This window comes from Pseudorca crassidens, chromosome 12 (assembly GCF_039906515.1).
Source record: "Pseudorca crassidens isolate mPseCra1 chromosome 12, mPseCra1.hap1, whole genome shotgun sequence".
Taxonomy (NCBI): Eukaryota; Metazoa; Chordata; class Mammalia; order Artiodactyla; family Delphinidae; genus Pseudorca; species Pseudorca crassidens.
The window spans coordinates 69,843,569-69,871,100 of NC_090307.1; the positions used below are offsets into that span (position 1 = coordinate 69,843,569).

Sequence of the window (27,532 nt, forward strand, 5' to 3'; positions counted from 1 at the left end):
TAGACTTACAGCTCTAGTTTAACTCTTCCCTTCACAAGGTAAGTGCTCTTGAGCAACACCTGCCCCTTTCAGAACCTCAGTTTTCCCATCTGTAACACAGAAGGGAAACGGACCTCAAAGTCTCTACGAACTTTTTCATCTCCATCACGTTCAATTGCTTAACGGTTAGCTGGCCTAATTTTTCTCCGCGCTCTACCGAAGACAGGGGCAGAGAAGGACGTGTCGGGGGCGGAGTTAATTCCGGTAGGCCCCGCCCCTTCTGGCCCCACCCCGCGGGCACCAACCCCCGCCCCAGCCAGTGCACCCTTGACCCCGCCCCCAGCCCGTGCGTCCACCGGAAGTGCCCGCGCGCGGGCAGCTCACTTCCGCCCGGCAGGTGACAGTCGTGGGGCTCGGAGCTGCCGGCGGCACGGACGCACGGGGAGAGCAGGGGGACAAGGCCGCAGACATTTTACTGCCGCGTCGAGCAGCGCCGTGGCTCCGGGAGCCGTTCGGACCTGTGGGTGAGGAAACGGGAAGCCTGACGAGGCCGGAGAAGTGGTGGGGCGGGGAGTCAGGGGTCTGAGGTGAGGGGTTTCTGGGGTCAAAGGTCACGGAGAGGACAGGGAGCTGGAGGGGCTAGAGTGGCTTCCCAAGCCAGGACGAGGCAGAAGGGCTGCGGGTTCATTCATTCGCGCCTCCTTGGCCGCCGGCCTGCACCCCAGCCACCCCAAGTCCGCATTCCCTCCCAGGGCGCCCTCCCGGAGAGACTCCTAGACTTAGGCCTGAGGGAGCCTGCGCCTGGCCAGACAGGAAACTTCTCTTTGGGTACTGGTTCCCCCTGCACAGTCACCCCCGTGGCTATCCTGAGGCCTCCTCGTCGTTCAGGGCCTTATCTCTTTGCCAAGGTTCAAAAAGGAAAAAAAGAAAAACTAAGAAATGGCCTGGCGCAGCCTCCTCTGGGGTGGGGTTGGGCTTGGTCTGTCCGTAGGCGCCTCACGGACAAGTTAACTGGGGACACCTGTAATAATGCCAAAAGTACTGATGGAAATGCTAGCTACTGGTTACTGAGCTCCTCCTACTGTGTACCAAGCCCTGTGCTAGGCACTTATAATGCCTCATTTAAGCTTCCCAGCAACCTTTGTGAGGTAGCTACTGTTGTTATCCCCATTTTATCCACGAGGAAACTGAGGCACAGAGAGGTTAAATCACACCTGTAAGGTCAATTGGGTAGTATAGACAAGAGCCAGGGTTCCCACCCAGGCTCTCACGGACCTGTAAGTGCAGAGACAAAGGAGAGGCTGGAGCAAGGTTGGGGTGTAGGGGCTATTTAATATTTTTAGCTACCATTAAATTTGCACCTATATAAAGATGTAGCCTTCTTGCTTCTCGTCTGATCTTCATAAGGAGTATTTGATTCACTTTCTTCAGGATGAAACAGTTCTGTAGGCTATTGCTATAACTGATTACCTTTCAGGGCAAGAGAGGAAGTTTTTCCTGACTATTGAGAACTGTGAGACATAAAACAGGCTGGCCATGAAATGAATTTAAGAATATCCAGGACTTCCCTGGTGGCGCAGTGGTTGGGAATCCACCTGCCAATGCAGGGGACACGGGTTTGAGCCCTGGTCCGGGAAGATCCCACATGCCGCAGAGTAACTAAGCCCATGTGCCACAACTACTGAGCCTGCGCTCTAGAGCCTGTGAGCCACAGCTACTGAGCCCACACACCACAACTACTGAAGCCTACGCACCTAGAGCTCATGTTCCACAACAAGAGAAGCCATGACAATGAGAAGCCCACGCACCTCAACAAAGAGTAGCCCCCACTTGCTGCAACTAGAGAAAGCCTGCACGCAGCCATGAAGACCCAACACAGCCAAAAAACTAACTAAAGAAATTAATTTTTTTAAAAAAAGAAGAAAACAATATCCAGAACCTCTCTTGAGAGTGGTTGAGCTGCATTCTTTTTGGAGTGAAGAGAGGAACCACGTGACCGCTAGGGGATCTTTTGGCCCTGGGTTCTTGAAGAACATTCCCAAGGGAAAGGTCTGTGTCTCTGAGAAAAGTACAGGTCCCATGGCTTCTTGACTGGGGAGCCACATCTTGTCCAGGAGCTGGTAAGGTGATTTCATGGCCAGAGGATGAGGCTTTGTGAGTCTGAGCCTTATTCCTTTGCAGAGACATTCACTTGCTCCAGTTCTGCCTCAGTTTCCCTGATAGCAGCACAGAGCTGCTGATTTCCTACCCACTCCTAGGTATTATAAGCCTTAACGAACCCTTGAGGGTTTCCACATGCTTCTGAAGAAAGCTGTGATATAAATATTACTGTAGTGCCTGTTTTTAAACTCTATGATCTGTTCTCCTAGTTCCATTGAATTCACGGAAACTTAATATTGTCACCTTATCCCCATCCTTCCAAGGGAGGATTTGAGATGAAGTGACTTGTCACAGATGGTAGGAACATGAGCAGAGCTCAGAGCATCTGGCTCCCTGTCCTGAGTTGAGCCTACCAGGCCTCTTCGACCTCTTAGAGCAGCTTCATGAAGAGTGACTTCACTAGTTTACAAAGACTCAGATCCCTTAGAGGTTGTGTAGAGATTATCTGTTGAGTGTGGTTTGAGCAGAGGCTTCACCTGAGCGACGTGAATAGCTTAGAGGTGTGATGGAAAAAGCACTCCTCGACTCCCCATCAGTTAACCCTGGGTTCCAGTCCCAGCTCAGCAGCTTCTTGGTAGTGTGACCTGGAGCCTTCTTTACCTCAGCTCTCAAATAATACCTTCCCCTCCCCACCCCCCCACCACCGAACACTGGCATATGTCGGGGCTGGACAAGGACATTTGTCAGAGCCTGTTGTGGTGGTGGGTGCCTTGACCCTAGGCAGTTGATGCCCACTGGGGGCCTGGTTTTGGGGGTGTTACTTCTATCTGCAGACAGAGACCTTTATGTACACAGGACTTCTCCCATCCTTCTTGTTTCACTTCCTAAAAGTGTTTCAGAAGAAATTCAGTCTGTTGGTCCTCCTGGCTCTGGGCTTGGACTTTCATCTTTTTCTAGTCATCCTTTGAAGCTGTTGTATGTCTTGACTGCTCACTTCCTGAAAACCCCCACGCCTGGCACCAAAGCCTGATGTGCTGATGGTGAGCAAACATTGCTTGGTTATGAGTTTCGCGCTTTGGTGTATTTCTGAAAGCTAAAGGGGCATCTGTTGCTTGTAGGTATTTCTTTTTCTGAACAGGTCTTTTTTTTTTTTTTTTTTGTGGTACGTGGGCGTCTCACTGCTGTGGCCTCTCCCATTGCAGAGCACAGGCTCCGGATGCGCAGGCTCAGTGGCCATGGCTCACAGGCTCAGCCGCTCCGCAGCATATGGGATCTTCCCGGACCGGGGCACGAACCCGCGTCCCCTGCATCGGCAGGCGGACTCTCAACCACTGTGCCACCAGGGAAGCCCTGAACAGGTCTTTTTGCCTAAGATAGGTCACTGATAAGTTATCAGAGCACAGGAATGGTTTTTGTGTTCTTCTTCGCTTCACACAGAGAGGAACAAATAACTCCAGAGAGAGAATATTACTTGGGCAAGTGGCGAATCCTTTAAAAAAAAAATTCTGCTTGAATATCCATCAGTGGATCCTCATTGCTCTCAGGCTGAAATTCACATTCCTTAGCGTGGCGGTCAAAGCCTTTTGAGCTCTGACCTCTGCCGGGTTCTCCTGCCTCATCTCTCCTACTACTCACTTCCAGCATCTCCCCAAGTTCCAGTCAAACTCAACTGCTTGCCACTTCTGCCATCCCCAGTTGTTTACCTCTGTGTCTTTGCTTTGTGCTGTTCCCACCTCCTGAGCACCAGTTCCTGTCACACACACCCACTTCTTTGCTAGACCACTACTTGGTGCTTCCCATCTGATCATCTCCTGCACCTTGCAAGCCTGAACTGATTGTCCTGTGGCATTGATCACAGTGGGTTGTCATTGTCTGTGTACTTGGCTGTCTTCTAAGTAAACAGCTCTTAATCCCTGGAGAGGACTTGTTTTAACTGTCTGTGTCTCCAGCACCTAGTGAAATATCTGGCACATAGTAGGTGCTCAGTAAATGTCTGGTGAATGAATGAATGAATATCACATTGAATTTTTAGGATTCCTTGACTCCTAAGGAATTCAGAGCACTTCCCAGATGATCTCCTGTCCATCATCATGTCACCCCAGGGAGGTAGGGAGAAATCTGCCCAATGGTGGGAATAACTACTCTCGAACTACTGCTACCACCCAGCCAGCCATCAGAGTGCTTCAGGGCCTCCAGAGACCTGGGGGTTGGAGAGCAGCAGGAGGTGCTGGTGGTAACGGCTCTCCCTGTGTAGTAGTAAAAGTGGCTAACATTTATCAAGCACTTGGTGGGCTGGGTACTGCTGAGGGCTTTGCATGTATTCACTTGTTTTAGCCTCACAAACCCCTCAAGTATGTGACATTGTAATTCTCGTTTTGCAGTTGTGGTATGGTTGTGCCTGTTAGGTTGTGTAGACCCCTTGAGAGCCCATGTTGTACCCTCTGTGGCCACCTTTCCTTTCCCAATCCCTTGTTCTTGAATTGTCTCCTGTTATTTAATGGAGCTGAGGAAGGGCTTGGCTATGGTTCTAGCCTCCCAAGCCTCATGCTTTTTGGGTTTTTGGCCTTGGGCTTGACCTCTGACCTCCATTAAGAGGGTCTCCCTGAAGTTGGGAGGCCTTCTCTAGTTAAGGTAACAGTATGGTTGGTTGACTACAGAATGCCCAGAGGTCATCATCAGCCAGGATGCCTTAGTCATTGATCCATTGTCTCCTCTGTGGACTTGAGCTGCAAGATTTGTAGGTTTGGAAGTCAGGTCTCAAAAGCTTTAAAACTGGGACTTCAATGGCAGTCCAGTGGTTAAGACTCCACGCTTCCACTGCAGGGGGTGCGGGTTCAATCCCTGGTATGGGAAATAAGATCCCACAAGCTGTGTGGCGTGGCCAGAAAGTTTAAAAAAAAAAAAAAAGTTTTAAAACCAGCCCTTCAGTGTTGGTTTTCAGCAGTGAAGACATTTGTTACAGCTGAGCTCTATAGAGGACTAGCCTTAGGTGACATACTCTTTTTTTTTTTTTTTTTTTTTTTTTTTGCGGTGTGCGGGCCTCTCACTGTTGTGGCCTCTCCCGTTGCGGAGCACGGGCTCCGGGCGCGCAGGCTCAGCAGCCATGGCTCACAGGCCCAGCCGCTCCGCGGCATGTGGGATCTTCCCGGACCGGGGCACGAACCTGCGTCCCCTGCATCGGCAGGCGGACTCTCAACCACTGCGCCACCAGGGAAGCCTGGATGACATACTTTTTATCACACCCTAATTGCTTTTAGGGTCCTAAGCATATTTAGAGTAGAATGACAAAATTTCATTATAGCAAGCTATTGAGTCTTTTCTGTGGTTTTCACTCTTTGATCTCTAAGGGCTGGGTGGCTGGATGTTGAGACACTGAGGACAGAGCCTTCATATGCCCAACATTCATTTATTCGTTTGTTCGTTCCTTCATTCATTCAGTATTTATTGAGCCCTGCTGTGCCCCTGGCACTGGGCTAAATGTGGTGACAGGTAAACAAGCCAGACAGTTTCTGCCCTTGGATTGCTTACCACATTCTAGTGGGGGAGAGAGACAAAGAAGAAATAGAAAACAAATGTTATAATTAGAAAAACAGATAAATCATGAGGGAAATGAGGCAGAGCAGCTCACCCCTGTTAAAATGTAAGCCAGATCTCAGGACTCTTGCTTAAAACCCTCCAGTGGCACTCAGCTTATTCAGAGTAAAAGCCAGAGTCCTTACCTTGACCTGTAAGGCCCCCTCCATTCTCTGACCTCATAACCCACTGCCCCCCTCACAGCTCACTCTGTTCAAGCCACATCACTTCCCTGCTGTTCCTCAAACAGGCCAGGCATACTCCCACCTTTGCACTATTTTTTATGCCTGGAAGGCTCTTCCCCAGGCAGTGTCACCTCTCAAGGAGGCCTTTTGTGGCCACCCTGGTTAAATTTCAACCTCCCACTCGTCCTCCCCCACACTCCCTATCCTCCTTCCCTGCTTTCTTTTTCTCCATAGCATTTATCACTGTCTGAGATACTATATATGTTACTTATTTATCTTGCTTGTAGTTCCTGTCTGCCATTAGGATGTAAGTTCTATGAAGGGAAAGGTTTTTGTCTGTTTAATTCACTGCTTCATCCCCAGCATATAAACCTATTTATGGCTCAGTAAATATGTGAATAGGAGTACTGGGCTATGAGGACAGAAAAATACCTACTTAGTGCGTGCAAGGATGGTATCTTTGAAGTGATGTCACCTAAGCTGAGATTTGAAGGATAAATCTAGAAGCTGGAGAGATAATCCAGGCAGAAGGATCAGCAAGTATGAAGGCAGTGAAGAGCTTGTCAACTAGAGGAACACAGAAGGCTGTGGGCCTGGAGGGTTATAGGCGGAAGGAAGGGCCTAGCTGAGCTCACATCATAGCCTGTGTCAGAACCCCCTCTGCACACCTCCCCCAGTAATTTGTTTCCCCACTTCCTGCAGCTCTGGTCACCCTGAGCTGATGCCCAGGGCTGGGGATAGTGATCTGATGGTGATCTGAAGGAAGTGGCCTGAACATTTCTCCCATTGGAGATGTTGCCACCTGACCGTCTACCCTTTGCCCTTTCTTCTCTCTCTTATCATTTATCTACTTACCTTCCATTTACTGTCTGTAAAATGGGCTAGGGTGTTTGGCATTCTCAATTTCAAAATAGCTTGACAACCAGAACAGATGTAGCTCTGACCCTGACAAACACCATGAAATCAACATTGGGAAGCTGCTCTCTAGCTGAGGTTGGTTTACAAAACATGAAATTTCCCTAAGAGGAGGATTGAGCACCAGTCATTTGAATATTTACTGAGCCCCTACTACTTGCCAGGTACCAGTCTAGGAGCTAGGAATACAGTAGGGAACAAAATGAACAAAATCCTTGTCCTTATGGAATTTCATTATGGAGGGGAAAAAAATAGATAAGTGTTTTATCCTATGTTGGTGATAAGTACTTAGAGGAAAAAACAGAAAGAGGAAAGAAGGATAGGAAGTGTGGGGGATTTGTTGGGGGTGTGTACAGTTTTAAATAAAGTGGTTGGAGAAGACCTCAGTGAGAAGGTGACATTTGAGCCAAGACATGAAAGAGGTGAGGGATACATACACTACCAAATGTAAAATAGATACCTAGTGGGAAGCAACTGCATAGCACAGGGAGATCAGCTCGGTGCTTTGTGACCACCTAGAGGGGTGGGATAGGGAGGGTGGGATAAGGAGGGTGGGAGGGAGATGCAAGAGGGAGGAGATATGGGGATATATGCATATGTGTAGCTGATTCACTTTGTTATAAAGCAGAAACTAACACACTATTGTAAAGCAATTATACTCCAATAAAGATATTAAAAAAAAAGAGGTGAGGGACTGGGGTGGGGGGGAGGAAAGAAATAGGTGCGGGAGATTAAGAGGTACAAACTTCCAGTTACAACATAAATGAGTCACAGGTATGAAATGTACAGCGTGGAGAATATAGTCCATAACTATGTAATATCTGTATGGTGACATATCATAACTAGACTTACAGTGGTGATAACTTGGAAATATGTATAAATATCGAATCACTATGTTGTGTAAAAGGAACTAACATAGTGTTGTAGGTCAATTATACTTTAAAAAACAAACAAACTTACAGAGAAAGAGATAAGATTTGTGGTTACCAGAGGTGGGGGTTGGGGGAAGGGGAATTGAATGAAGGCAGTCAAAAGGTACAAGCTCCCAGTTAAAAGATACATAAGTATTAGGAATGTAATGCACAACATGATAAATATAATTAACACTGCTGTATGTTGTGTATGAAAGTTGTTGAGAGTAAACTTAGATTTCTCATCACAAGGAAAACATTTTTTTTCTGTTTTATTTTGTATTTATATGAGATGATGGATGTTCACTAAACTTACTGTGATAATCATTTCATGATGTATGAAAGTCAAATCATTATGCTGTACACCTTAAACTTATACAGTGCTGTATGTCAATTATATCTCAATAAAACTGGAGGGGGGAAAAAAGATGAGGAGCTGAGCCATGAGACTTTATAGAGAAAGAGCCTCCTTGGCAAAGTGAACAGCATGTGCAAAGGCCCTGGGGTTGAAACATGCCTGTTGTGTTCCAGGATCAGCAAAGAGGCCTGTATGGCTGGAACTGAGGGAGTGATGGGGAGAACAGTGGAAGAAGAGTTTGAAAGAGATAATGACAGGGAGGGTGTGTGTGTGAGACACAGAAGCGGGTATGCATCTCATCTAGGGCTTTGTGGGCCATGAGGCCATGGTAGGGACTTTGGCTTTTACTCTGAGTGAGACAGGGAACCATTGGGGGATTTTGAGCAGAGGGGTGCCATTGTGTGATTTAGACTGTCATAGGACCATTCTGGCTGTTGCCGGGATGGGCTGTCAGGTGCAGTGTGGAAGCAGCTTTGGTAGCAATCTCAGTGGGAGGGGATGATGGCCTGGGGCCAGGTGGTAGTGATAGAGCTGGTGAGAAGCCCCCTTCGTGGACTCGGAATTCATTTTGAGGTTAGGCCCGACAGGAATTACTGATGGATTAGATGTATGATATGAGAGAGAGTGTGTTATCAAGGGTAACTGAGGTTTTGGGCCTGAGAACCTGTCAAAGATGGTTTTGGTAATAACTGGATAATGAAGACTGCAGGATGAGTCAGTTGGGGGATAGGAGGAAGCAAGTGGCAGTTTTTATCATTTTAAGTTTGAGCTGCCTGTTAGCCATATAGACATTCCAGTGATATCAGGCAATTTGAATATATGAGCTGGGAGTTCAGAGGAGAGGTTGGGCCTGGGGATGTAAAGTTGTGAGTTGTCAGCACATAGATGGTACTTAAAGGCATGACACTGGATGAAGCAAGCAGCTGGAGGAGGGAAGAGGGCCTCTGGGAAAGGGCAGAGGAACCAGGCCTGAGCCCTGGGTCACTCCAGGTGTTGAAGGAGAGGGAGAGGAGGAGGAACAAAGGAGACTAGACAGTGGGGTAGAAGGGAAAGTGGAGAGCATGACATCCTGTAATCCAAGGGAAGAAAATGTTTCAAGGAGGATGGAGTGATCAGTAGCATCAAATGCTTGTTAGCATGAGACTTGTCATAAGATCACTGCGTCTTCTGCTGGCAGGGTCCAACTCACCCTGGCATCCAAGGCTGTCTTTGAATCTCATCCTTCCCTGACTAACCTCATCTGCTCCTTTCCCTGCCATGATCTTGCCTTCAGCCAAGCAGGGGTCTCACAGACTCCTAAATATGTGTGCTTGTTTTGGCCTTGGATATGTCACTCCTCTCTCAGCATCTCTAACTCCTCATTTTTAAATAGGTTACTGGAGAATTAAATGACACAGGGGCTCTAAATTACTTAGCACAGAACCTGTGCCCCAGCCAGTGTTTGTGTTTGTTTAGTTATTCTCAATTCACTCCCTGTTATGTGGTCATCTTGTGGGTCTTCTCCATGTCACCTTCGCCCCACCCTTTCCAAATCCGACACATATTTTCATGTCCAGCCAAGCCCCTTTTAATCCAAGAGGGCTTCCTTTGATGCTCCACTCATCTCAAAGTCTCCTCCTCAGAGCTTTGGTGGCAGTTATCTGGAGGGCACGATTACTCTGCTGTTCCCCTGAAGTCCTTCACCTGCCCTCTGAATCTGTAGGAGCCATCAGGAAAAGATTGTTCTTTGTCTGCTGTGTGTGAGCTCCTGTGTGGGGCGCAGTTGCAGGCTTGGAGCTGATGGTGCTCCACACTGCTAAACATGCTATATCCAAAATGTGACAGATTTTCAGAAAGTGTTCCCAATGTATAGGCGGGAAAACTGAGGTCTCAGGAGCCTAGTTCTTTAGTCTTTGGCCTCTGTTTCCTCATCTTCATTGATTTAAGGATTGTTCAGAAGAAGCCCCTATTATTTCGTTTATTTATTTATTTTTGGCTATGTTGGGTCTTCATTGCTGTGCCCAGGCTTTCTCTAGTTGCGGCGAGCGGGGGCTACTCTTCATTGCAGTACGCAGGCTTCTCATTGCAGTGGCTTCTCTTGCTGCAGAGCAGGACTCTAGGAATGTGGGCTTCAGTAGTTATGGCTCACGGGCTCCAGAGCGCAGGCTCAGTTGTTGTGGCGCACAGGCATAGTTGCTCCATGGCATGTGGGATCTTCCCAGACCAGGGTGCGAACCTGTGTCCCTTGCATTGGCAGGCAGATTCTTAACCAATGCGCCACCAGGGAAGTCCTTGTTATTTCGTTTTTAAGGAACTTTTCCTTGGCAGCAGATCTTTCCATGCATTACTGCTTGTAGATTAGTCGAGAACTGGCCCTTGATGCTAGAATTCAGTCCTAGAGACTCAGTGCTGATAGAAGAACGTTTGCATGTACCATTTGCCTGCCTTTAGTTCCTTTTCATTTTGAGACTTTAATTGCTAGTGGGTCTCAGAAGATTGACTTTGACTAGTCAGTTTTCCTCCAAATCCCAGGAGACCCATAACTGGGTGATCTCATCCAGACAGGCTTTCACTAGGCACATTACCAAGCTTGACATCCCTGCTGTCCAAACTGGATGGGCTGGCCCTAAAATAACCTGTAATTCAACCTTCGAGGGACTCGGCAGGGATGTGTGGCAACATACTTCACATACCATTTAGCCTAGAGTGTGTGTGTTTCTGCCAGGGTTTCATCAGAGAGGAGGAGCTGCCTCACTGGACACAGTGAGATGTGTGTGACCTCATTATGGAGCAGGAGTAGAGTGTGTCGGCGCTACCATTTTCTAGCTGTGTGACTCCAGACAAACGCCTTGACCTCTCTGGGCTTCGGTTTCCTTATATGAAACTTGGGATATTATCAATACCTTCTTCACAGATTACTGTAAAGCTGTTTACGTAGTTTCTGGCCCATAGCACATATCCATCTGTCATTACCACTTCCATCGCCACCTTTGTTTCAATTCTTGTGCCAAGCCCAAAGGAGAATACAGTATTTTCTCATAGTAATTGAACTGGCTTGAAAGAGCCTATCTGAGTTTGGTGACCACATTGTCTCAGAGAGAAAGTCTGAAATCTGGTTTCTCTACTGCTGACTCACCTTTTTTTTTTTTTTTTTTCTCACTCTTGTGGCCTCTCCTGTTGCGCAGGTTCAGTGGCCATGGCTCACGGGCCCAGCCGCTCTGCGGCATGTGGGATCTTCCCGGACCGGGGCAGGAACCCGTGTCCCCTGCATCAGCAGGCGGACTCTCAACCACTGCACCACCAGGGAAGCCCCTGACTCACCTTTTAATCTTCAAGGTGGCCTTACCTGTTTACCTGTCTGTAATGTGAACTTGAGTACTGACTTGTGAGGACCTTTTCCTTTTTTTTTTTTTCAATTTATTTATTTTATTTTTCTCTGTGTTGGTTCTTCATTGCTGTGCGCGGGCTTTCTCTAGTTGCGGCGAGTGGGGGCTACTCTTCATTGTGGTGTGCAAGCTTCTCATTGAGGTCTTCTTGTTGTGGAGCACAGGCTCTAGGCACATGGGCTTCAGTAGTTGCGGCACGCAGGCTCAGTTGTTGTGGCTCGCGGGCTCTAGAACGCAGGCTCAGTAGTTGTGGCACATGGGCTTAGTTGCTCCACAGCATGTGGGATCTTCCTGGACCAGGACTCGAACCCATGTCCCCTGCATTGGCAGGTGGATTCTTAACCACTGCGCCACCAGGGAAGTCCCCCTAGCTTAGTCTTGACTGTCCTTGAGCAGGTTTCTGAAAGCTATTCATCAGGCAAGGGTTTAACAGTAAAATTCAGCACTGAAGTTGGAAGCCACCAACACAGACTTTTAAGGATCAGTTTTCCCTGCCCGGATACCCTTGAATTCAGAGATGGGTCTTGGGAGCTGGATCAGACCTTGTCAGATGTCTTTCTCCCCGTTTCGCTTCCTCAACTTCTCTGGCTGGTCTCACTACACCGATAGTCTCCCTGGTTCCATCACTGGATGCCGATGGCGTGCAGTCCACTGTGCTGGTGCTGCCAACTTCATGCTTCTTGTCCGACTGCAGAGTATGGGCTGCTCTGACATGAACCACTGCCCTGAGACTAGAAAAGTCCTCCCCTGGCCATTGGCTGGCCATTTGGGGAATTGCTTGGCTTGTTACTGTTTTCCCTTCTACTGAAGACCTAATGAGGTTTGCTGGCCCTGGCTGCATTCTGAATTTGTTTTCTTTTTTGTCCCCTTGGAAACGTTTTCTGTCGTGCTCTGTGAATGATCATGCTCCATATTCTCTTGTTTGATACCCAGGAAGAACACTCTGGTGAGGAAGTGGATTCCACCTCTAGCAAGGAATCATAGAACATGAGATGCAGGAGGGATCTTGTCCTTTAAACTTTGTCTTCAAACTTTTTTCTGTGGAACTATGGGGTGTCTGAAGGGCCCCTGGTGAGGAGGGGGAAAAGTGGGCATAGTGAAATGAGTCAGGCTCTGGGCCCTCACCGTTACTTCAATCAGAGCAGTTCCACTTTTATTTTAAACAATTTAGAAATGGGGTGATGGGGGGTGGGGCTTGAAAAGCCATTGATGTGGTTGAATTCTCTTATTTGACAATTGGAGAAAGGAAGGCCCAGAGATGGGGGGTATTTGCCCAGGGTCACACAGCTGTTGGTAGCAAAGCTAGAATTCCTGGCAGCCATCTTGGCATTGGATCAGCCGTGCCATGTTTGTGGAAAGTTAGCTGCAAAGCCTCATGTTCCCGGTTTGCCCAGTTGTCGCTGTCTGGCACTCATCAGGGAGTCCTATTGTTTTGATCTATTATGGGCCCTTGGTTTTCTAGCTTCTCTGGGAACCTGTCCTTTCATTTTGTCAGCAAACATTTGGTGAACTCCTGGAATATGTCAGACATTGTGCCAGTCACTGGGTTGACAGCATTAAACAGGAAAGATCCTAAATTAGAGTTGTGAGGAGGGCTATGGAGAAGTCCACAGTATGATTGACTCAAATGTCGAGGAGGCTTCTGCCCCTCTGGGTCTGGAGAGGGGTCCTCTGGGGCAATGGTGTTTGAGCAGAGACTGAAGGAGGAGCCCGGGGGTGGGGATAGTGTTTTGAATTAGATGCACCATTGTTTTCTAAACTGCATTATGTTTAAAAGAGATGATACATGCATAGGATATAAAATTCCCAAGATAGACAAAGGTAAACGATGAAGGGTCAGTCTCTTACCCCAACCATTGGTAATCCAGCTTCCTTTCTTGAGGCAACCACTGTCCACTTTTCTTATTTACCCTTTCAAGGATAGTCCATGCATTTGCAAACACTTGGTATTTATGTTTTATTAATATTTTAATTTTTAATAGAAATGGTAGTATACTACATATAGTTTTTCATCTTGCTTTTTTTCACTTAATATCTTAGAGAGTGTTACATACAAGTACATGTAGAACTGCCTCATTCTTTTTCATGATTGCACAGTATTCCCCATGTCTGTATGTAGTGCCGTAATTTTTTTTTTAACATCTTTATTGGGGTATAATTGCTTTACAATGGTGTGTTAGTTTCTGCTTTATGATAAAGTGAATCAGTTATACATATACATATGTTCCCATATCTCTTCCCTCTTGCGTCTCCCTCCCTCCCACCCTCCCTATCCCACCCCTCCAGGCGGTCACAAAGCACTGAGCTGATATCCCTGTGTTATGCGGCTGCTTCCCACTAGCTATCTACCTTACATTTGTTAGTGTATATATGTCCATGCCTCTCTCTCGCCTTGTCAGAGCTCACCCTTCCCCCTCCCCATATCCTCAAGTCCGTTCTCCAGTAGGTCTGTGTCTTTATTCCTGTCTTACCCCTAGGTTCTTCATGACATTTTTTTTCTTAAATTCCATATATATGTGTTAGCATACGGTATTTGTCTTTCTCTTTCTGACTTACTTCACTCTGTATGACAGACTCTAGGTCTATCCACTTCATTACAAATAGCTCAATTTCGTTTCTTTTTTAAACCAGTCAGTCCTCTGTGGGAGGACATTTAAGGTGTTTACAGTGTTTTGCTATTATAAAGGATGCCACATGAGTAACTGTATCTACATAGTTTTATACATATAGAAGAAACTCCTGGAAGCAGAATTACTAGGTCAGTGGGTAAGTACCTTTGCAATTTTGGTAGCTGCTGTTGCCAAATTACTATAGAGGTTGTAGCAATTTAGACTCTCACTAGCATCGTATGAGGGTATCTATTTCCCCACATCAACACCAACAAGGAGTGTTAGCAGACTTCTGGGCCTTTACCAATCCAATAGCTGATGGATGGTATTTCATTGTAATTTCCATTTCTCTTACAAGTAAGCCTAAATCGTTGTATTTCATTTTCTATGAATGGGTCACATCCTTCGCCATTCTCTTTGTAGTCACTTTTTATGTATTAAGGAAAATAAGCTTTTGTGATGTGATGCAACATTTTTTGTGTGTGTGTTTCTTTTGTTTTGTACGCCATTTGGTTTTTATTGGTTTTGGCCATGCAGGAAAACTTGATTTTTATATAATTGAATTCATAGGTCTTTTAAGACTTCTTGATTTTATGTCATACTCAGAAAGGCTTTATTTCCTTTGGATTATACAGTGCTCTATTTTTCTTCTCCAGCATTGGGTTCTACTTTGTTATTTTTTTAAAATAATTAATGTTTGTTTAATTTACACCAAGTGAAATGCTCAGCTCTTACGTGTACAGTTTGGCCAGTATCTGCATCAAAATACAGATCATTTCCGTCACCCCTAGAGTTCTTTCACCCACGCATAAATCAGTCCTTCCCACCTAGAAGCATCCACTGATCAGACTTCTGTCACTATAGGTTAATTTTGCCTCTTCTGCTTATTCTAGAATTTCATATTTACGATGTTTATGTTTGCAGTTGTCGGTGTCTTTCATTCTCACATTATCCCGTCCATGGTAAATTCCCCATTTTTTTTTTGATTTATTTTTTTATTTATCTTTGGCTGCTTTGGGTCTTCGTTGCTGTGCATGGGCTTTCTCTAGTTGTGGCGGGCTGGGGCTACTCTTCATTGCGGTGCGAGGGTTTCTTATTGCAGTGGCTTCTCTTGTTGTGGAGCACGGACTCTAGGCGCACGGGCTTCAGTATTTGCGGCTCGCGGGCTCTAGAGTGCAGGCTCAGTAGTTGTGGCGCACGGGCTTAGTTGCTCCGCGGCATGTGGGATCTTCCTGGACCAGGGCTCAAACCCTTGCCCCCTGCGTTGGCAGGTGGATTCTTAACCACTGCGCCACCAGGGAAGTCCCTGAGTTCCCCATTTTTAAGAGATGAAGTTGAATTGTAGAGATGAAGTAAACTGTAACCTCAGCTCAGTATTCTTCAGTTAATTATTATTAGCAAGTTTGAGACCTTGGAGAAAAGTTGAAATATATTCAATATTTTCTTTTTAAAATAATTAATTAATTAATTTATTGATCTTGGTTGTGTTGGGTCTTCGTTGCTGCGTGCGGGCTTTCTCCAGTTGCGGCAAGCAAGGGCCACTCCTCGTTGCTGTGCACAGGCCTCTCACTGCAGTGGCCTCTCCCATTGCGGAGCACGGGCTCCAGGTACACGGGCCTCAGTAGTTGTGGCATGTGGGCTCAGTAGTTGTGGTGCACGGGCTCTAGAGCGCCAGCTCAGTAGTTGTGGCACACAGGCTCAGTTTCTCTGCAGCATGTGGGATCCTCCTGGACCAGGGATCGAACCCATGTCCCCTTCATTGGCAGGCATATTCCTAACCACTGCGCCACCAGGGAAGTCCCTCAATATTTTCTCAAAAAAAAATTTTTTTTTTTTTTTTTGTGGCGCTATGCGGCATGCGGGATCCTAGTTCCCCAGCCAGGGATCTAACCCATGCCTTCTGCACTGGAAGCATGGAGTCTTAACCACTGGACCACCAGGGAAGTCCCTTAATGTGTTTTTTAATAGATTTAAATTCATTTTGTTAGCTTAAAACACAGAAAGATATTTTTAATCTCCTGGTCATAAAATTACATTTAGATTTGTGATGACGCAAAAATTTTAAAAGTGTTGAGGACTTTTTTTCTTAAACCCACCCCTAACTCCAGTTGCTAAAATTCAGTCTTTAGCTGACAATATTTTTTGTGAGTTTTTTTCCTTTCCTTTTCTTCCTAGGGCCTCATTTTTCCACTCTTAAATTACATCTTTGTCCCTGGCCAGTACGTCAGTGATTCTCACCAAGGACTTCTTTATAATTCTAGAAAACGTAGGAGAAAACTACTCTGTTTCAGGCCTTATTACTCAGTTCATTTCTTTACACCTAGTGACAAGGGAAGCAGCCCTTGTCAATAGGATTTAAAACCAAGAAAAAAGTGAGATTAACAGGAACTGGCCCTGGGATTGTGGCATCAGAGTCATCTACTGAGAATGGATGTGGGGAGGGAGGACAGAGGTGGGGACAGCAGCAGTGTCTCCTCCAAAGACAAACTGGTCCCAGGTGTGCCCCGCTTTGAATTTGGACAGTGCCATCCCCTTCAGGCATTCCTTGGCCTGTAAATACTGAAACTGAGGGGTATCCCAGCATAGAATGCTGTATCCTTAGCAGAAGTGACTCATCACATTGGCCAGAGCAGCTTCTGAAACAAAAATTCCCTCCAATTATTGCTTTTTTTAATGCGCTCTGCCACTTCCAAAGATGGAATCCAAACCCTAAGCTTTTTCTTGCCTAAATTGGCTGCTTGCTTTCAATTGTGGCTCATGTACATGGTCAGAGTCTTGGCCCCTGTGGCCTCCATTAGCAGGGATACAATGCATAGCAACGGCTGAGAGCAGGGCCAAGAAAAGCACCAGTCTTTCCTGTGGCATCTGCAAGTCTGAGCTCAAAGTCTGACTGAACTGTAGGGTTTTTTCCATTCCTGCAGAGAGAATGAAAAATCTCTCTTGCGCTGATACCCTAGGCAACTGCGGTGAAAGAACATGCGGAGGTAGCCACCCTCAGTAGATCCACATGGTGCTGGTGATCTTTCATGGTGAGGTGAGGTTTTTTCATCGGTGCTCTGGGGTGGCTTTGCAAAAGCATTTTCATTTCTCTCCATCTTCTCCTTCCTCCTCTACCTTAATTTCCTGTATGTGAAACAACTTCAGAGGGATACAATTTCTGCATCAGCAGTCCCACTGGGCCCTCTGCAGAGGGATATGCGAAATAGATACTGCGGAGGAAAGAGGCCACCAGCGCCAGCCGTCACATGGGATGGCGGTTTAAGTTTGTGAGTAGTTGCTTAGCACCTGTAAAAGGAAGAGTGTCATCAAAAGCTCCAGCTGTAGGGGCATCAGCAGCTGTGGTGGCTTCACTAGCTGACCCTGCAGCTCTCTTGCTTTTTTTAATCCCCCAAAGAGAAATTTTCCCACCCTTTCTCCATCTGGGTGGTTGCATCCAACACAGATCTGCCAGGCTGTGTTCTGGGAATTCAGGGCCCTTGGATGTTGTGTTGTGCCTGCAGATGAGGGGAACACCTGTGACACCCTCCTCTACCAGAGAAGGAAGAATTTCTGGGCAGCGCTGAAGTTGGACATCTAAGGTAGTTTTTGCTTTGTTCACTTTGATTTCCTTCTAGATTTAACGTTGGAGGGGTTTGTACGTTACTTTCTGTGATTTTTTGGCCTGTGATTTTTAGCCCCTCTTGCCTTCATTGATCCCTCTTCTTCAACTAAATTTAACTTGGGAAACCCAAGGTACTCTCCTATTCTGGATACCTCTGGTTATGCTCTCAGGCCTGTGACTTCTGAAGCCATACAGCCTTTTATTGTGTGACAGACGTGCCATTGCTTTCTTTACCTGCTCATTCGCAGAGCTCCACAAAGAACCTCTAGGTTGGTGAGGTTTCTCTGAGAAAATGGCTTTCTCTGTGCTCAAAATGAAATTATTTTTAATGTATGTAAACTCCGGTAGGAAACAAATGCTTATATAGTTACCTCACAGCTGTCGGAGAGGAGGCTGAGGGTTCCTGGGCTTTTCAGTGGCTACTTTTCATTTCTTTCAACAACTATTGACTGAACCCTGGCCACGCTTGTGTGGAGGATGGATGCAGCTGTGGACCAGGCCGACTTGGGTACTTGCCTTTGTGGATCTGTTTGCAGCCCTGACTCCCGCTGCTGAGACTGGCAGTTAGTGGCCCCACAGTGGCACTGGCATCAGCAGACACGGGTCTCTTCTGGTCTTTCCCACAGCTCCCACAGAAAAGTGCCATCATCCCTTTTCAACCTGACAAAGCAAAAGGAATGTGGAATTGTGTCTTTTTCTTTATACTTTTGTCAGTGAAGCCTTTATTCCTTTATCCTAATGGGATCCACAAAGGCTTTAAGGCAGCCCTGAGGCAGTACTTATCGGTTCCCTGTTGGTTACTGAAACAAAACCTATGGGCAGGTGTCTCAGTTGGGAAACAGCCCTGTTGCCATCCTGCCATAAATACAGGCTTAAACTGGAAAAATACAGTTGGGCTGCAGGGGAGCTGTGTTGCCATTGTTTCCAGAGATTTTTTATAAAATAAATTTATTTATTTTATTTATTTATTTTTGGCTGTGTTGGGTCTTCGTTGCTGCGTATGGGCTTTCTCTATGTGCAGAGGGGGGGCTACTCTTTGTTGCAGTGCATGGGCTTCTCATTGCGGTGGCTTTTCTTGTGGAGCATGGGCTCTAGGCGCACGGGCTTCATTAGTTGTGGCCAATGGGCTCTATAGCTCAGGCTCAGTAGTAGTGGTGCACTGGTTTAGTTGCTCCGCGGCATGTGGGATCTTCCCGGACCAGGGTTTGAACCCATGTCCCCTGCGTTGGCAGGTGGATTCTTAACCACTGCGCCACCAGGGAAGTCCCTCCAGAGACTTTTGAGATGTTCCTTGACTCCTCACATCCATCGCAAGAGTAACCTTAATCTCCCCCTACTGATAGCAATGAATTGAAAGAAGATATTAATGGTTTACATGTTTGAGTCTCTTCTATAGAGGCAACAGAAGGGACCAAGTGAGTGAGTTTTCTCCATGCAAATGTCTGTTCTTTGGGTTGTGTGGTTTTATGTACCATGTGAAACTATAGGTAGGACTGGAAGTTGAAAGTCTCATGGCTTTTTGGACTGAGTCCTTAAGCCACTCTCAGGGTTCTGTCCTTTCTCTCAGATGGGGAAGCAGAATTCCCTCCTCTCTAGAGCACAGGTCCTGAGCTCAGATGGACCTGAAATTGTCTCCCAGTCCAGCCATTTACAAGCCATGTGACCTTGGGCAAGTTACTTAACATCCCTGAGCCTCAGTTTCCTCATCTAAAAAGGGGGTAAAAGCAATTACTTTATTGGTAGAATTAAATGAGATAATGTTTGTAAAGCTTTAATAGGGGTTCAGTAAATGATAGCTTCTTAATAAATGTTAGAACAACCCCTGAAGCCTCTGCCATGCATCCAGGGTACTTGGCTCCTGTGTAGCTTCTTATATCTCTCATCTGTTGACCAAGAATAACTATTGAAGTTACATCGTAAATGCTCAGCAAATTGTTGAATGAATGAGAGGGCCTTGGTACTTTCTTTGCCCTGTTGCCTTAGACCAGTACTTCACAGTGTGAGTTTTACCCTAGGAGGTGTCCTGAGAGGTGCTTTGAGAAAACTGACCAGTCAGATTTGGGGAGTGCTGTAGAGTCTGCAGTGTGTAGTTTCTAGCCCTCTCTAGAGATGAATAGTGCCTATCACTGTTTAGAGAAGCTTGGAAAAGTTGGGTAGAGAAGAAATCTCTCTAGCTTTTTAACCTTGGCGTTTTCCAAGCTCCTTTGACTATATAGGCAATGATAGCGATAGTACTTCCATGAGACTGTGATGAGGCTTCAGTGAGTTCACATGTGAGAAGCACTTAGTGCTGGGCAGAGTGAGCACCACAGAGGGGCTGCTGTAACCATGATTGTTCAGTGCTTTTTAATCTGTGGACTCTTCCAAAGTATTGAGCCATTCCCTACCGATGGACATTTAAGTTATTTCCAGTGGTATATTGTTATGGACAGTGCTGCAGGATATAAAACCCTTTTATCCTGTGCAGATATTTCTGTGGGAGAGATTCCTAGAAGTAAAATCCCTGGGTCAAAGAATACGCACATTTTAAAATTTGATAGATCCTTCGGAATTACCCTCCAAAATCTAATCAGCCATTATCTAACAGTTCATTTGCCCAGTAAAGAGATGAGAAGCTATCTCCCCTCATCAGGCATGCACTGGATCCCTCTCCCCTCTTGTGAAATGAAGAATGGAACACAAGGGCAAGTTACCTCTTTTCTGTCTTGCAGAGTCTGGCCACAGATAAGGGACCAAAATGACGGACTCAAAATATTTCACCACAACCAAGAAAGGTACTGTTTGTTTCATTGTGGGGTCTTTTGTTTTTTTTTTTTTTGGCTGCCTTTGGTATTCATTGCTGCACACGGGCTTTCTCTAGTTGCAGCAGGTGGGGGCTACTTTTCATTGCAGTGCACGGGCTTCTCATTGCAGTGGCTTCTCTTGTTGCAGAGCACGGGCTCTAGGCGTGTGGGCTTCAGTAGTCATGGCACGCGGGCTCAGTAGTTGTGGCTCGCCGGCTCTAGAATGCAGGCTCAGTAGTTGTGGTGCACGGGCTTAGCTGCTCTGTGGCATGTGGGATCTTTCCGGACCAGGGCTCAAACCCGTGTCCCCTGCATTGGCAGGCGGATTCTTAACCACTGCGCCAGCAGGGACATCCCCATTGTGGGGTCTTATCCTCTTCTTTCCTTGCCTGACCCTTCTGCTTGCTCCCTGTGGTAGTGGGGGGTTGAGGGCGTGTGGAGGCCTGGAAGCAAGTGGCAAGAATCACTGAGAGCATTTTGAACCTTGTGGATCCGGAAATTTGAACTGCGGATGGTGTAAGAAGTATGACTACTTTCAGAATTCCAGAAGGAAAAAGCATTAGCTCCACGTATAGAAAAAAGCCCTCTTTTGTTCCCTATGGCTTTAAATTGTGAAAAATGACGCCCCACCGCCCAGAGGAAAGAAAGCACACAATCCTGTCAGCAACTGCACAGTGGTATCTGTGCATGTTTGGTCCTTATCGTTGGGCACATGTTTTACGTGGTTGAAGTCAGAGTTTATATCCTGTTTTTCATCTAGCATTATCATAAACGTTTCCCCACAGTTCTGAAGACTCAGTCTGTTGAGTTGCTGCATCAAAATTTGCTAAGCTAGTCTTGTATTGTTTGGGTATTACAGTTGATTTTGCTTTTCGGGAAATGGAGTTGGTTGTAGTGGCTGACAAATGTGCTTTAACCCTGTAAGCAATCTTTCTGGCTGGCCCTTCCTTCCTCCTTCCTTCCCTCCAAGTGAGATTAACACTCGCCTGCTGACCAGATGAGGAGAGTTTGTTGTTGGGACAGCTGAGCCAGGACCTGCAGTCCCCTCATCAGGTGGTTCATTTCTCAGTCCAGCCAGTTTTCCTGTGTCTCTTCCATGTGCAGTGGAGGAGACAAATGGAGTCTCTGACCTGGCTTTGCTTGCCCTTGGGCAGAGAGGACAGTTTATTTATTTATTTATCTATTTATTTTAATTTAAAAATTTTTTTATTTATTTATTTTTGGCTGTGTTGGGTCTTCGTTGCTGCACGCAGGCTTTCTCTAGTTGTGGCGAGCAGGGACTCCTCTTCGTTGTGGTGTGCGGGCTTCTCATTGTGGTGGTTTCTCTTGTTGTGGAGCACGGGCTCTAGGCGCATGGGCTTCAGTAGTTGTGACGAGCGGACTCTAGAGTGCAGGCTCAGTAGTTGTGGCGCACGGGCTTAGTTGTTCTGCGGCCTGTGGGATCTTCCCGGACCAGGGATCAAACCTGTGTCCCCTGCATTGGCAGGCAGATTCTTATCCAGTGCGCCACCAGGGAAGCCTGAGAGGACAGTTTATTAAGTAGTGATCACTCTAAAGGGCAGTGGGTGCTGTGGTAAGGGAGGGGCGGGGCCCGTGGGAGGGTTGGGGTGGAGCTAGACAGATAAAATGGGGTGGAGTGAGTGCTGTCCCAGGTCCATCAGGCAAAGGAAAGCCTAGGCACAAGTTACTGAAGAGTGTGATGGAAGAAAGGTTGGAGAGGTTTGTGGTGCCTGGCGAGCCAGGTCAAAGTGGGTGAACAGTGCCGAGTAAACTGAGGTGTCAGTAGTGGGGTTTTTTTTATGGGTTTTCTTTTGAGGAGAATGTCTAGAGAAATATCTGGGACCAAATTTGACATCATTGATGGTTTTAGGCAGGGGGAGGTCAGAGGCAGATTCTAATCAAGGATCGAAGTGGGTGAGGCTGTGGAGAGGCAGGGAGATCAGAACCACAGTTCGCATGAGAGATGATGCTGCCTGAGCTGGGGAGGAAGGCAGGGGTGTTGGGGATAGAATTGGATGCCTCGTATGTGATTGAGGAGGTAGGCTTGGTAACTGGTTGGATTTGGGGCACATTATAGGAAGGAGGCATTTCTGAAGCAGGCAGATCCCGGGATCACCTCACTAGCCTTCTTGGGGCCAAGGTGACTCGGGCCTAGATCCATCAGTTGACTGCCAGTTGTACTGAATCTGGCCAAACACCTCAAACAAAGCAGGGGCAGCCCAGCAGCAAGGCCCAGGGTCAGTCACATGGTCTGTTGGATCTCATAGCAGGGACACAGCCCCCTTAGTCCCTTGGAGGAGAAGGGCGTGTGTTCCTTCAGCTCTCCAGAGCCTTGGATTTGAACTGCAAGGTCTGCAGATTCCTTCTGGCTCTGTTGAGCAATATCCTCAATGTGGCCTTGCCCGGGCTGTGCTGCATGATTGTTCTTAATTAACTTGCTTACTGTCTCTCATCTCAAGTCTTTGCTGAACACCACATTGTTCAGTCATTAAAAAAATTTTTTAAAAAAGAACAAAACAAACAACAACAACAAAAAAGAACAACAAAAAAACCCTGTTAGTTTTCTTTTTTTCACTGTAAATCCATCTAGAACTTCTCCTAGCACTTCCCCCCACATGATAGTTTCTGCTTCACCCCCAACCCAAGTAACTTGAGAGGGAAGCCCGGGACTCTCCTACAAAAGAGGGAGCCAAGACAGAGGTTCACGTGGTAAATTAGTAATAATAGTGACCACGTTTAATGCAGGCCACTGAGTGCCAGGCACTGAGCTGAGCGTTTTGCATCTGTTACATGAGAAGAGTCAAGGCCCCAGGCAAGGCAGAGAGTACAGACAAGGAAATGGTTTCAGAGAAGCAGGGTGAATGTCCTGGGTCGGCCAGAGCACATGGGCTTTGGAGCTGGCAGACCTGGTTTTGAATCTTAGCCTTCCTCCTCATGGCTGTGTCCTTGGGCAAGTTCCTGAACCTCTTCTGGCCTCCATTTGCTCATCTGCAAAATGCGGGCAAGTGTGGAGTTGTTGTGAGGATGCAATGAGAAAAGGTGTGGGAAGAAGTTAGGGAGGTGCCTGGCTTAGAGAAAGGCTCAGGAAAGGCTGGCTGCAGCTGGTTTAAGGGCAGGAGGTCTGTCTCACTCCAGCATCTGCCCTCTTAACCTGTTATTGGGGTTATCAGGCCCCTGACTACCTCTCCATGGCAGGGCCCTGAACAGTCCTACTTCCTTGTTTGCTTTTTCCAGATCATCAAGTTCTTAAGAACAGTTTATTAAATGCTAGAGCCCTCGTGGGACAGCTGAATTCCCATTTTCAGAGCCGAGCAACCACTTGTGGATCAGGAAGTGAAACCCTGAGTGAGCTCTTTTAACTCGAAGCGCTAGGAAAACAGGAAAAGCCTGAGCAAATCCTGCCCTTTTCCCTCAAACCTTAAGTCCCCAGGTTCCATCCCACACTGCTTTGAGGGCTTTGGGTGTGGGTGGCTGAGGAGAGCTTTGCTTCCCTCGGCATGTTTTTAGCCATCTGGCTGAGCAGGACCTGGCAGCAAATTTTTTGTCTCCCTCAGAACCTCTGTAGCTTCCATGGCTCCTCTCCCCTCGATCTGACGTGATCTCCAACCTTCCTTCCTGATAATTCAGTTGTTTCTGCCTGCCCACCCAGGGCCAGGGCCTGAAGCTGCCTTCAGCGGGCAGCACAGAGTGTCTTCCCTGCCTCCCTCCCATTCTTTTGGAAGTTGGGGACTGGGAAGCGCCCCTTGGCAGAGTGGAAATGGATCACTCATGCTGCCTCCTTTTTTAGGGGAGATCTTCGAGCTGAAGGCAGAACTGAACAGTGACAAGAAGGAGAAGAAGAAGGAGGCGGTGAAGAAAGTGATTGCGTCCATGACCGTGGGCAAAGATGTCAGGTGTGCAGGGGTAGGCTGGCTGGCAGCTGGAGGCAGCTGACAGAGGGAAGCTTTTGAGCTTGGGTCCAGTTCGATCCCTCCTTTAAGATATCCCTAGGGACCCATGTCTCCCCTGGTGTAGCTCCCTTCGCAGATCTTTCCAAATAGAAGGTTTTGTTTGCAGAGGGGTCATGTGCTCAGATGTTGATGGGGTCAGGCAGTAATGGAGCAAGTGAAGTGGGCTAGGTCGAAAAGGGAACAGGCAATGCAGTGGATGTGCTGTGAGCCCTGTCAGGAACTCCAGAGGATGCTGCCTGCTGGGGAAAATGACCCCAGTGGGACCAGGTCTTTAAAAAGAACGGGGAATCTGGATTTTTCATTTTAAATCTCCTTGTTTTAGATTGCCAGATGAGGGAATTCCCTGGCAGTCCAATGGTTAAGACTTGGCGCTTTCACTGCTGTAGCCCCAGGTTCAATCCCTGGTCGGGGAACTAAGATCCCACAAGCCATGTGGTGCGGCAAAAAAAAAAAAAAAAAATTGCCAGATAATACTAAACAAACAAATAAACACTGTGCAAGTAAAACACACCTGCATGTTGGGCTTGTTAAATTTGTTGTCAGTTTGCATCCCCTGGTGTGCATCTGTTGCCAGAGCACATCACATGTAGAATTGTGGCCACTCCTTTGCTCACACATCTCCCCAGCCTGGAACGTCCCTTCCCCTTGTCCATTTACACTGCTGCCTCCCTCATCATGCCGGCTGACTACCCTGAACACGCAGCATTTGCTGTGTTCCTGTCGCCTGGCACTAATTGTAGACTGTCCTCTTCTTATGTATACTTGTGCTTACCTGCCCACCACATTGTTGAGTCCCCAAGGACAGGAGCTGGGTTCTGTGACAACTTAACACTTGCACAGTGTTTGAGAGTCAGCAAAACGCTTTTAAATATTTTCCTAGCAATTCCCATACTGTAGGTAAGGATATTTTTCCTGCCAAAGAAACCAGAAACGATGACTGCCCCATGGTCACGTGGTTAATGGAGGAACTGGACTCATGCTCAGCCCTTCTGAACTCCAGACCCAGGGTGCTTTCCCCCATTCCCTCTCCTTTGGGCCCTTTTGGTGCCCAGTCCTGTGCCTCATAGGCCTGGGTGCTGACGTGGAGCAGCTCCCCATCTGGATCCCTCAGCAGTAACCCACAGCTCCGGACTTCTCCATGGATTTCCCTGTCCCATTGCCATGCTCATCAAGGGGCCTCCTGACAGCACACAGTAGAAACAGTTCTGCAGAGAAACCTGCTGAGGACACAGTGGCAAAGGAATCAGGTGTCTGCTGGAAAACTGGGCCTCCTTCCAAGACAGATTCTTCCCAGGACAAAGCTGCTTTCCTTCAGCTAGAACACCCCTGTCACAGAGGAGGCACCCCTGTCATCTCAAATGAGCTTGTTTTGCTGATGTGACGGGCCCAAAAGAGCAAGTCAGGCCTCTCAGCTCCCCCCTTTCCTGGTTCGTCATCTTCCAAGGTGATGCATCAGCTTCAGCACTGACTGGACTCTCCTGCCTGTCGGGGCTCAGGAAATTCACTTTGACCTCTTAAGTCTGTGTTACTGGGTCCTCGCCCATAAAATCACGAAAATTGAGAAGGGGGGTGATAGATAATTCCAGAGACAGAAAATTGACCACTAACCATATTTCACATGTCAAGGGGCCTGTGACCCCGGGACTGTGGGGTACCATGTTGGGAAGGGTTCTGCCCAGTATAACAGTGGTCCTGAGCATGGGCTGTGACTCAGACCTGGTGCCTTAGGCAGTTGTTTGATATTTGTGAACCTCAGTATTGTCTTCCATAAAGTGGGGATAATCCACTGACTTCTCAGGGCTGTTAAACAAGATCATTATGTAAAGCCCCTAGCACCAAGCCAGGTGTGTAGCGCGTGCTCTGTACACATGGGCTGGTTCTTAGTGGGTGCCTTGTAGTGACTGCAGCCCAGCCTACCCCTGCTCCCCTAAGCCCTCTGCAACCAGCAGCCCAATATAAGTGGCCATGTCAAGTAACAGAGAAGGAAAAACCATCGTTTTCATTTCTGTAGCACCTCCTAGATGTCAAGGACTAGATACCTTAAGTATGTTGTCTCTTTCAATTATCACAAGGGCCCTGTGAAATGGGGTTTTGTTATATCTTTCTTGCAAATGAGGAAACTGAAACTGGGGATAAAAGAATTTTCCCAACTTGATTCAGCCAGCAAGAGGCAGAGCTGGGTTTGAGCCAGGTCAGATGGGCTCTAGAGCTCATGTTTGAACCCTGTGTAAAGAACAGAGGACTTCTTTGGTTTTAAAATCACCCTTTGGAATTCCATTTCTACCAACGATGTTCACGTTAATGGAGCTGTTGCCCTGCCTTTTACTAAGAAGTCCTGTTATGTTTTCCTTCCCTCCTTCCCACTCACCCTCCTCCCCAGCCCCCATTAGCTGCCTGAAAAGTCTTCCTCTTCTTTTTTTCACCTTTCCCACATTGACGCTACTTTGACCTGCCAGTGCCCTCTTCCCCGACGTGGTGAACTGTATGCAGACGGACAACCTGGAGCTGAAAAAGCTGGTATACCTGTACTTGATGAACTATGCCAAGAGTCAGCCCGACATGGCCATCATGGCCGTCAACACCTTTGTGAAGGTAAGTAGAAGCTTGGTGTGGGGCTGGGTGCTCACTGCTCCATCTCCCCTCAGTCTCCCGGGGTGGGGCGCTACAGCCCTGGGTGGAAACACGGAGGATCCTTTCCAGGCCGTCTGACTTCCAGCCTGGGGGCCTCTTCCTCCAGCAGAGGGCTCCCGTTGTCTCCAAAAAATCTGATGCTACAGACCCTGCTAACTCATTCCATGTGAGGTCGCCCCAGGCCTTTCGATCCCCGTGTGCCCTGGGGTGAGCCATGGCCCTGTGTCATTTGCCAACTGAGGATGCAGCATGTGTCTGAGGGCTTCCGTATTGCCCTTCTAGACTTCGCTCCTTTCTGCATGTTCTGTCCTCCAGATTGAGGAGAAACAGGGACTTGCGTCGTCAGCTCTGTGCACCTTTAAAACCTTAGCTCCCCAGCCCTGTCGATGCTTAGGTGTGGGCGAATGAGGGTTCTGTGGCCCAGTGGGAAGATTGAGGGTTGTGGTGCTGGGTGGACGCGGCTTGAATTGTGGCTCTGCTCTGTGACCGGGTGAGCTCCTGACCTTCCTGAGGGCCTTAGCTCCCTCACCTGTGAAATGGGAATAGTATTGTGTGTCTGCTGTGAGGATCAG

At 47.4% G+C, this 27,532-nt stretch overlaps 1 protein-coding gene across 6 annotated transcripts in view; it reads left to right on the forward strand.

Annotated features, from left to right (window-relative positions):
• The first annotated feature begins 356 nt into the window (after positions 1 to 356).
• AP1B1 (adaptor related protein complex 1 subunit beta 1) overlaps positions 357 to 27,532 on the forward strand; it is a 53,210-nt gene continuing 26,034 nt past the window's right edge. For 4 of the 6 annotated variants that reach the window (XM_067700335.1, XM_067700333.1, XM_067700337.1 and 1 more), the window contains exons 1-4: positions 363 to 503; positions 20,308 to 20,370; positions 24,167 to 24,272; positions 26,786 to 26,921. In XM_067700335.1, coding sequence (XP_067556436.1) covers positions 20,334 to 20,370; positions 24,167 to 24,272; positions 26,786 to 26,921 — 279 coding nt within the window. In that variant the 5' untranslated portion in view covers positions 363 to 503; positions 20,308 to 20,333. Of the gene's footprint in view, positions 504 to 16,952; positions 17,030 to 17,495; positions 17,574 to 20,307; positions 20,371 to 24,166; positions 24,273 to 26,785; positions 26,922 to 27,532 lie in introns of all 6 variants that reach the window. The other 2 variants (XM_067700334.1, XM_067700338.1) reach the window with 2 other exon arrangements.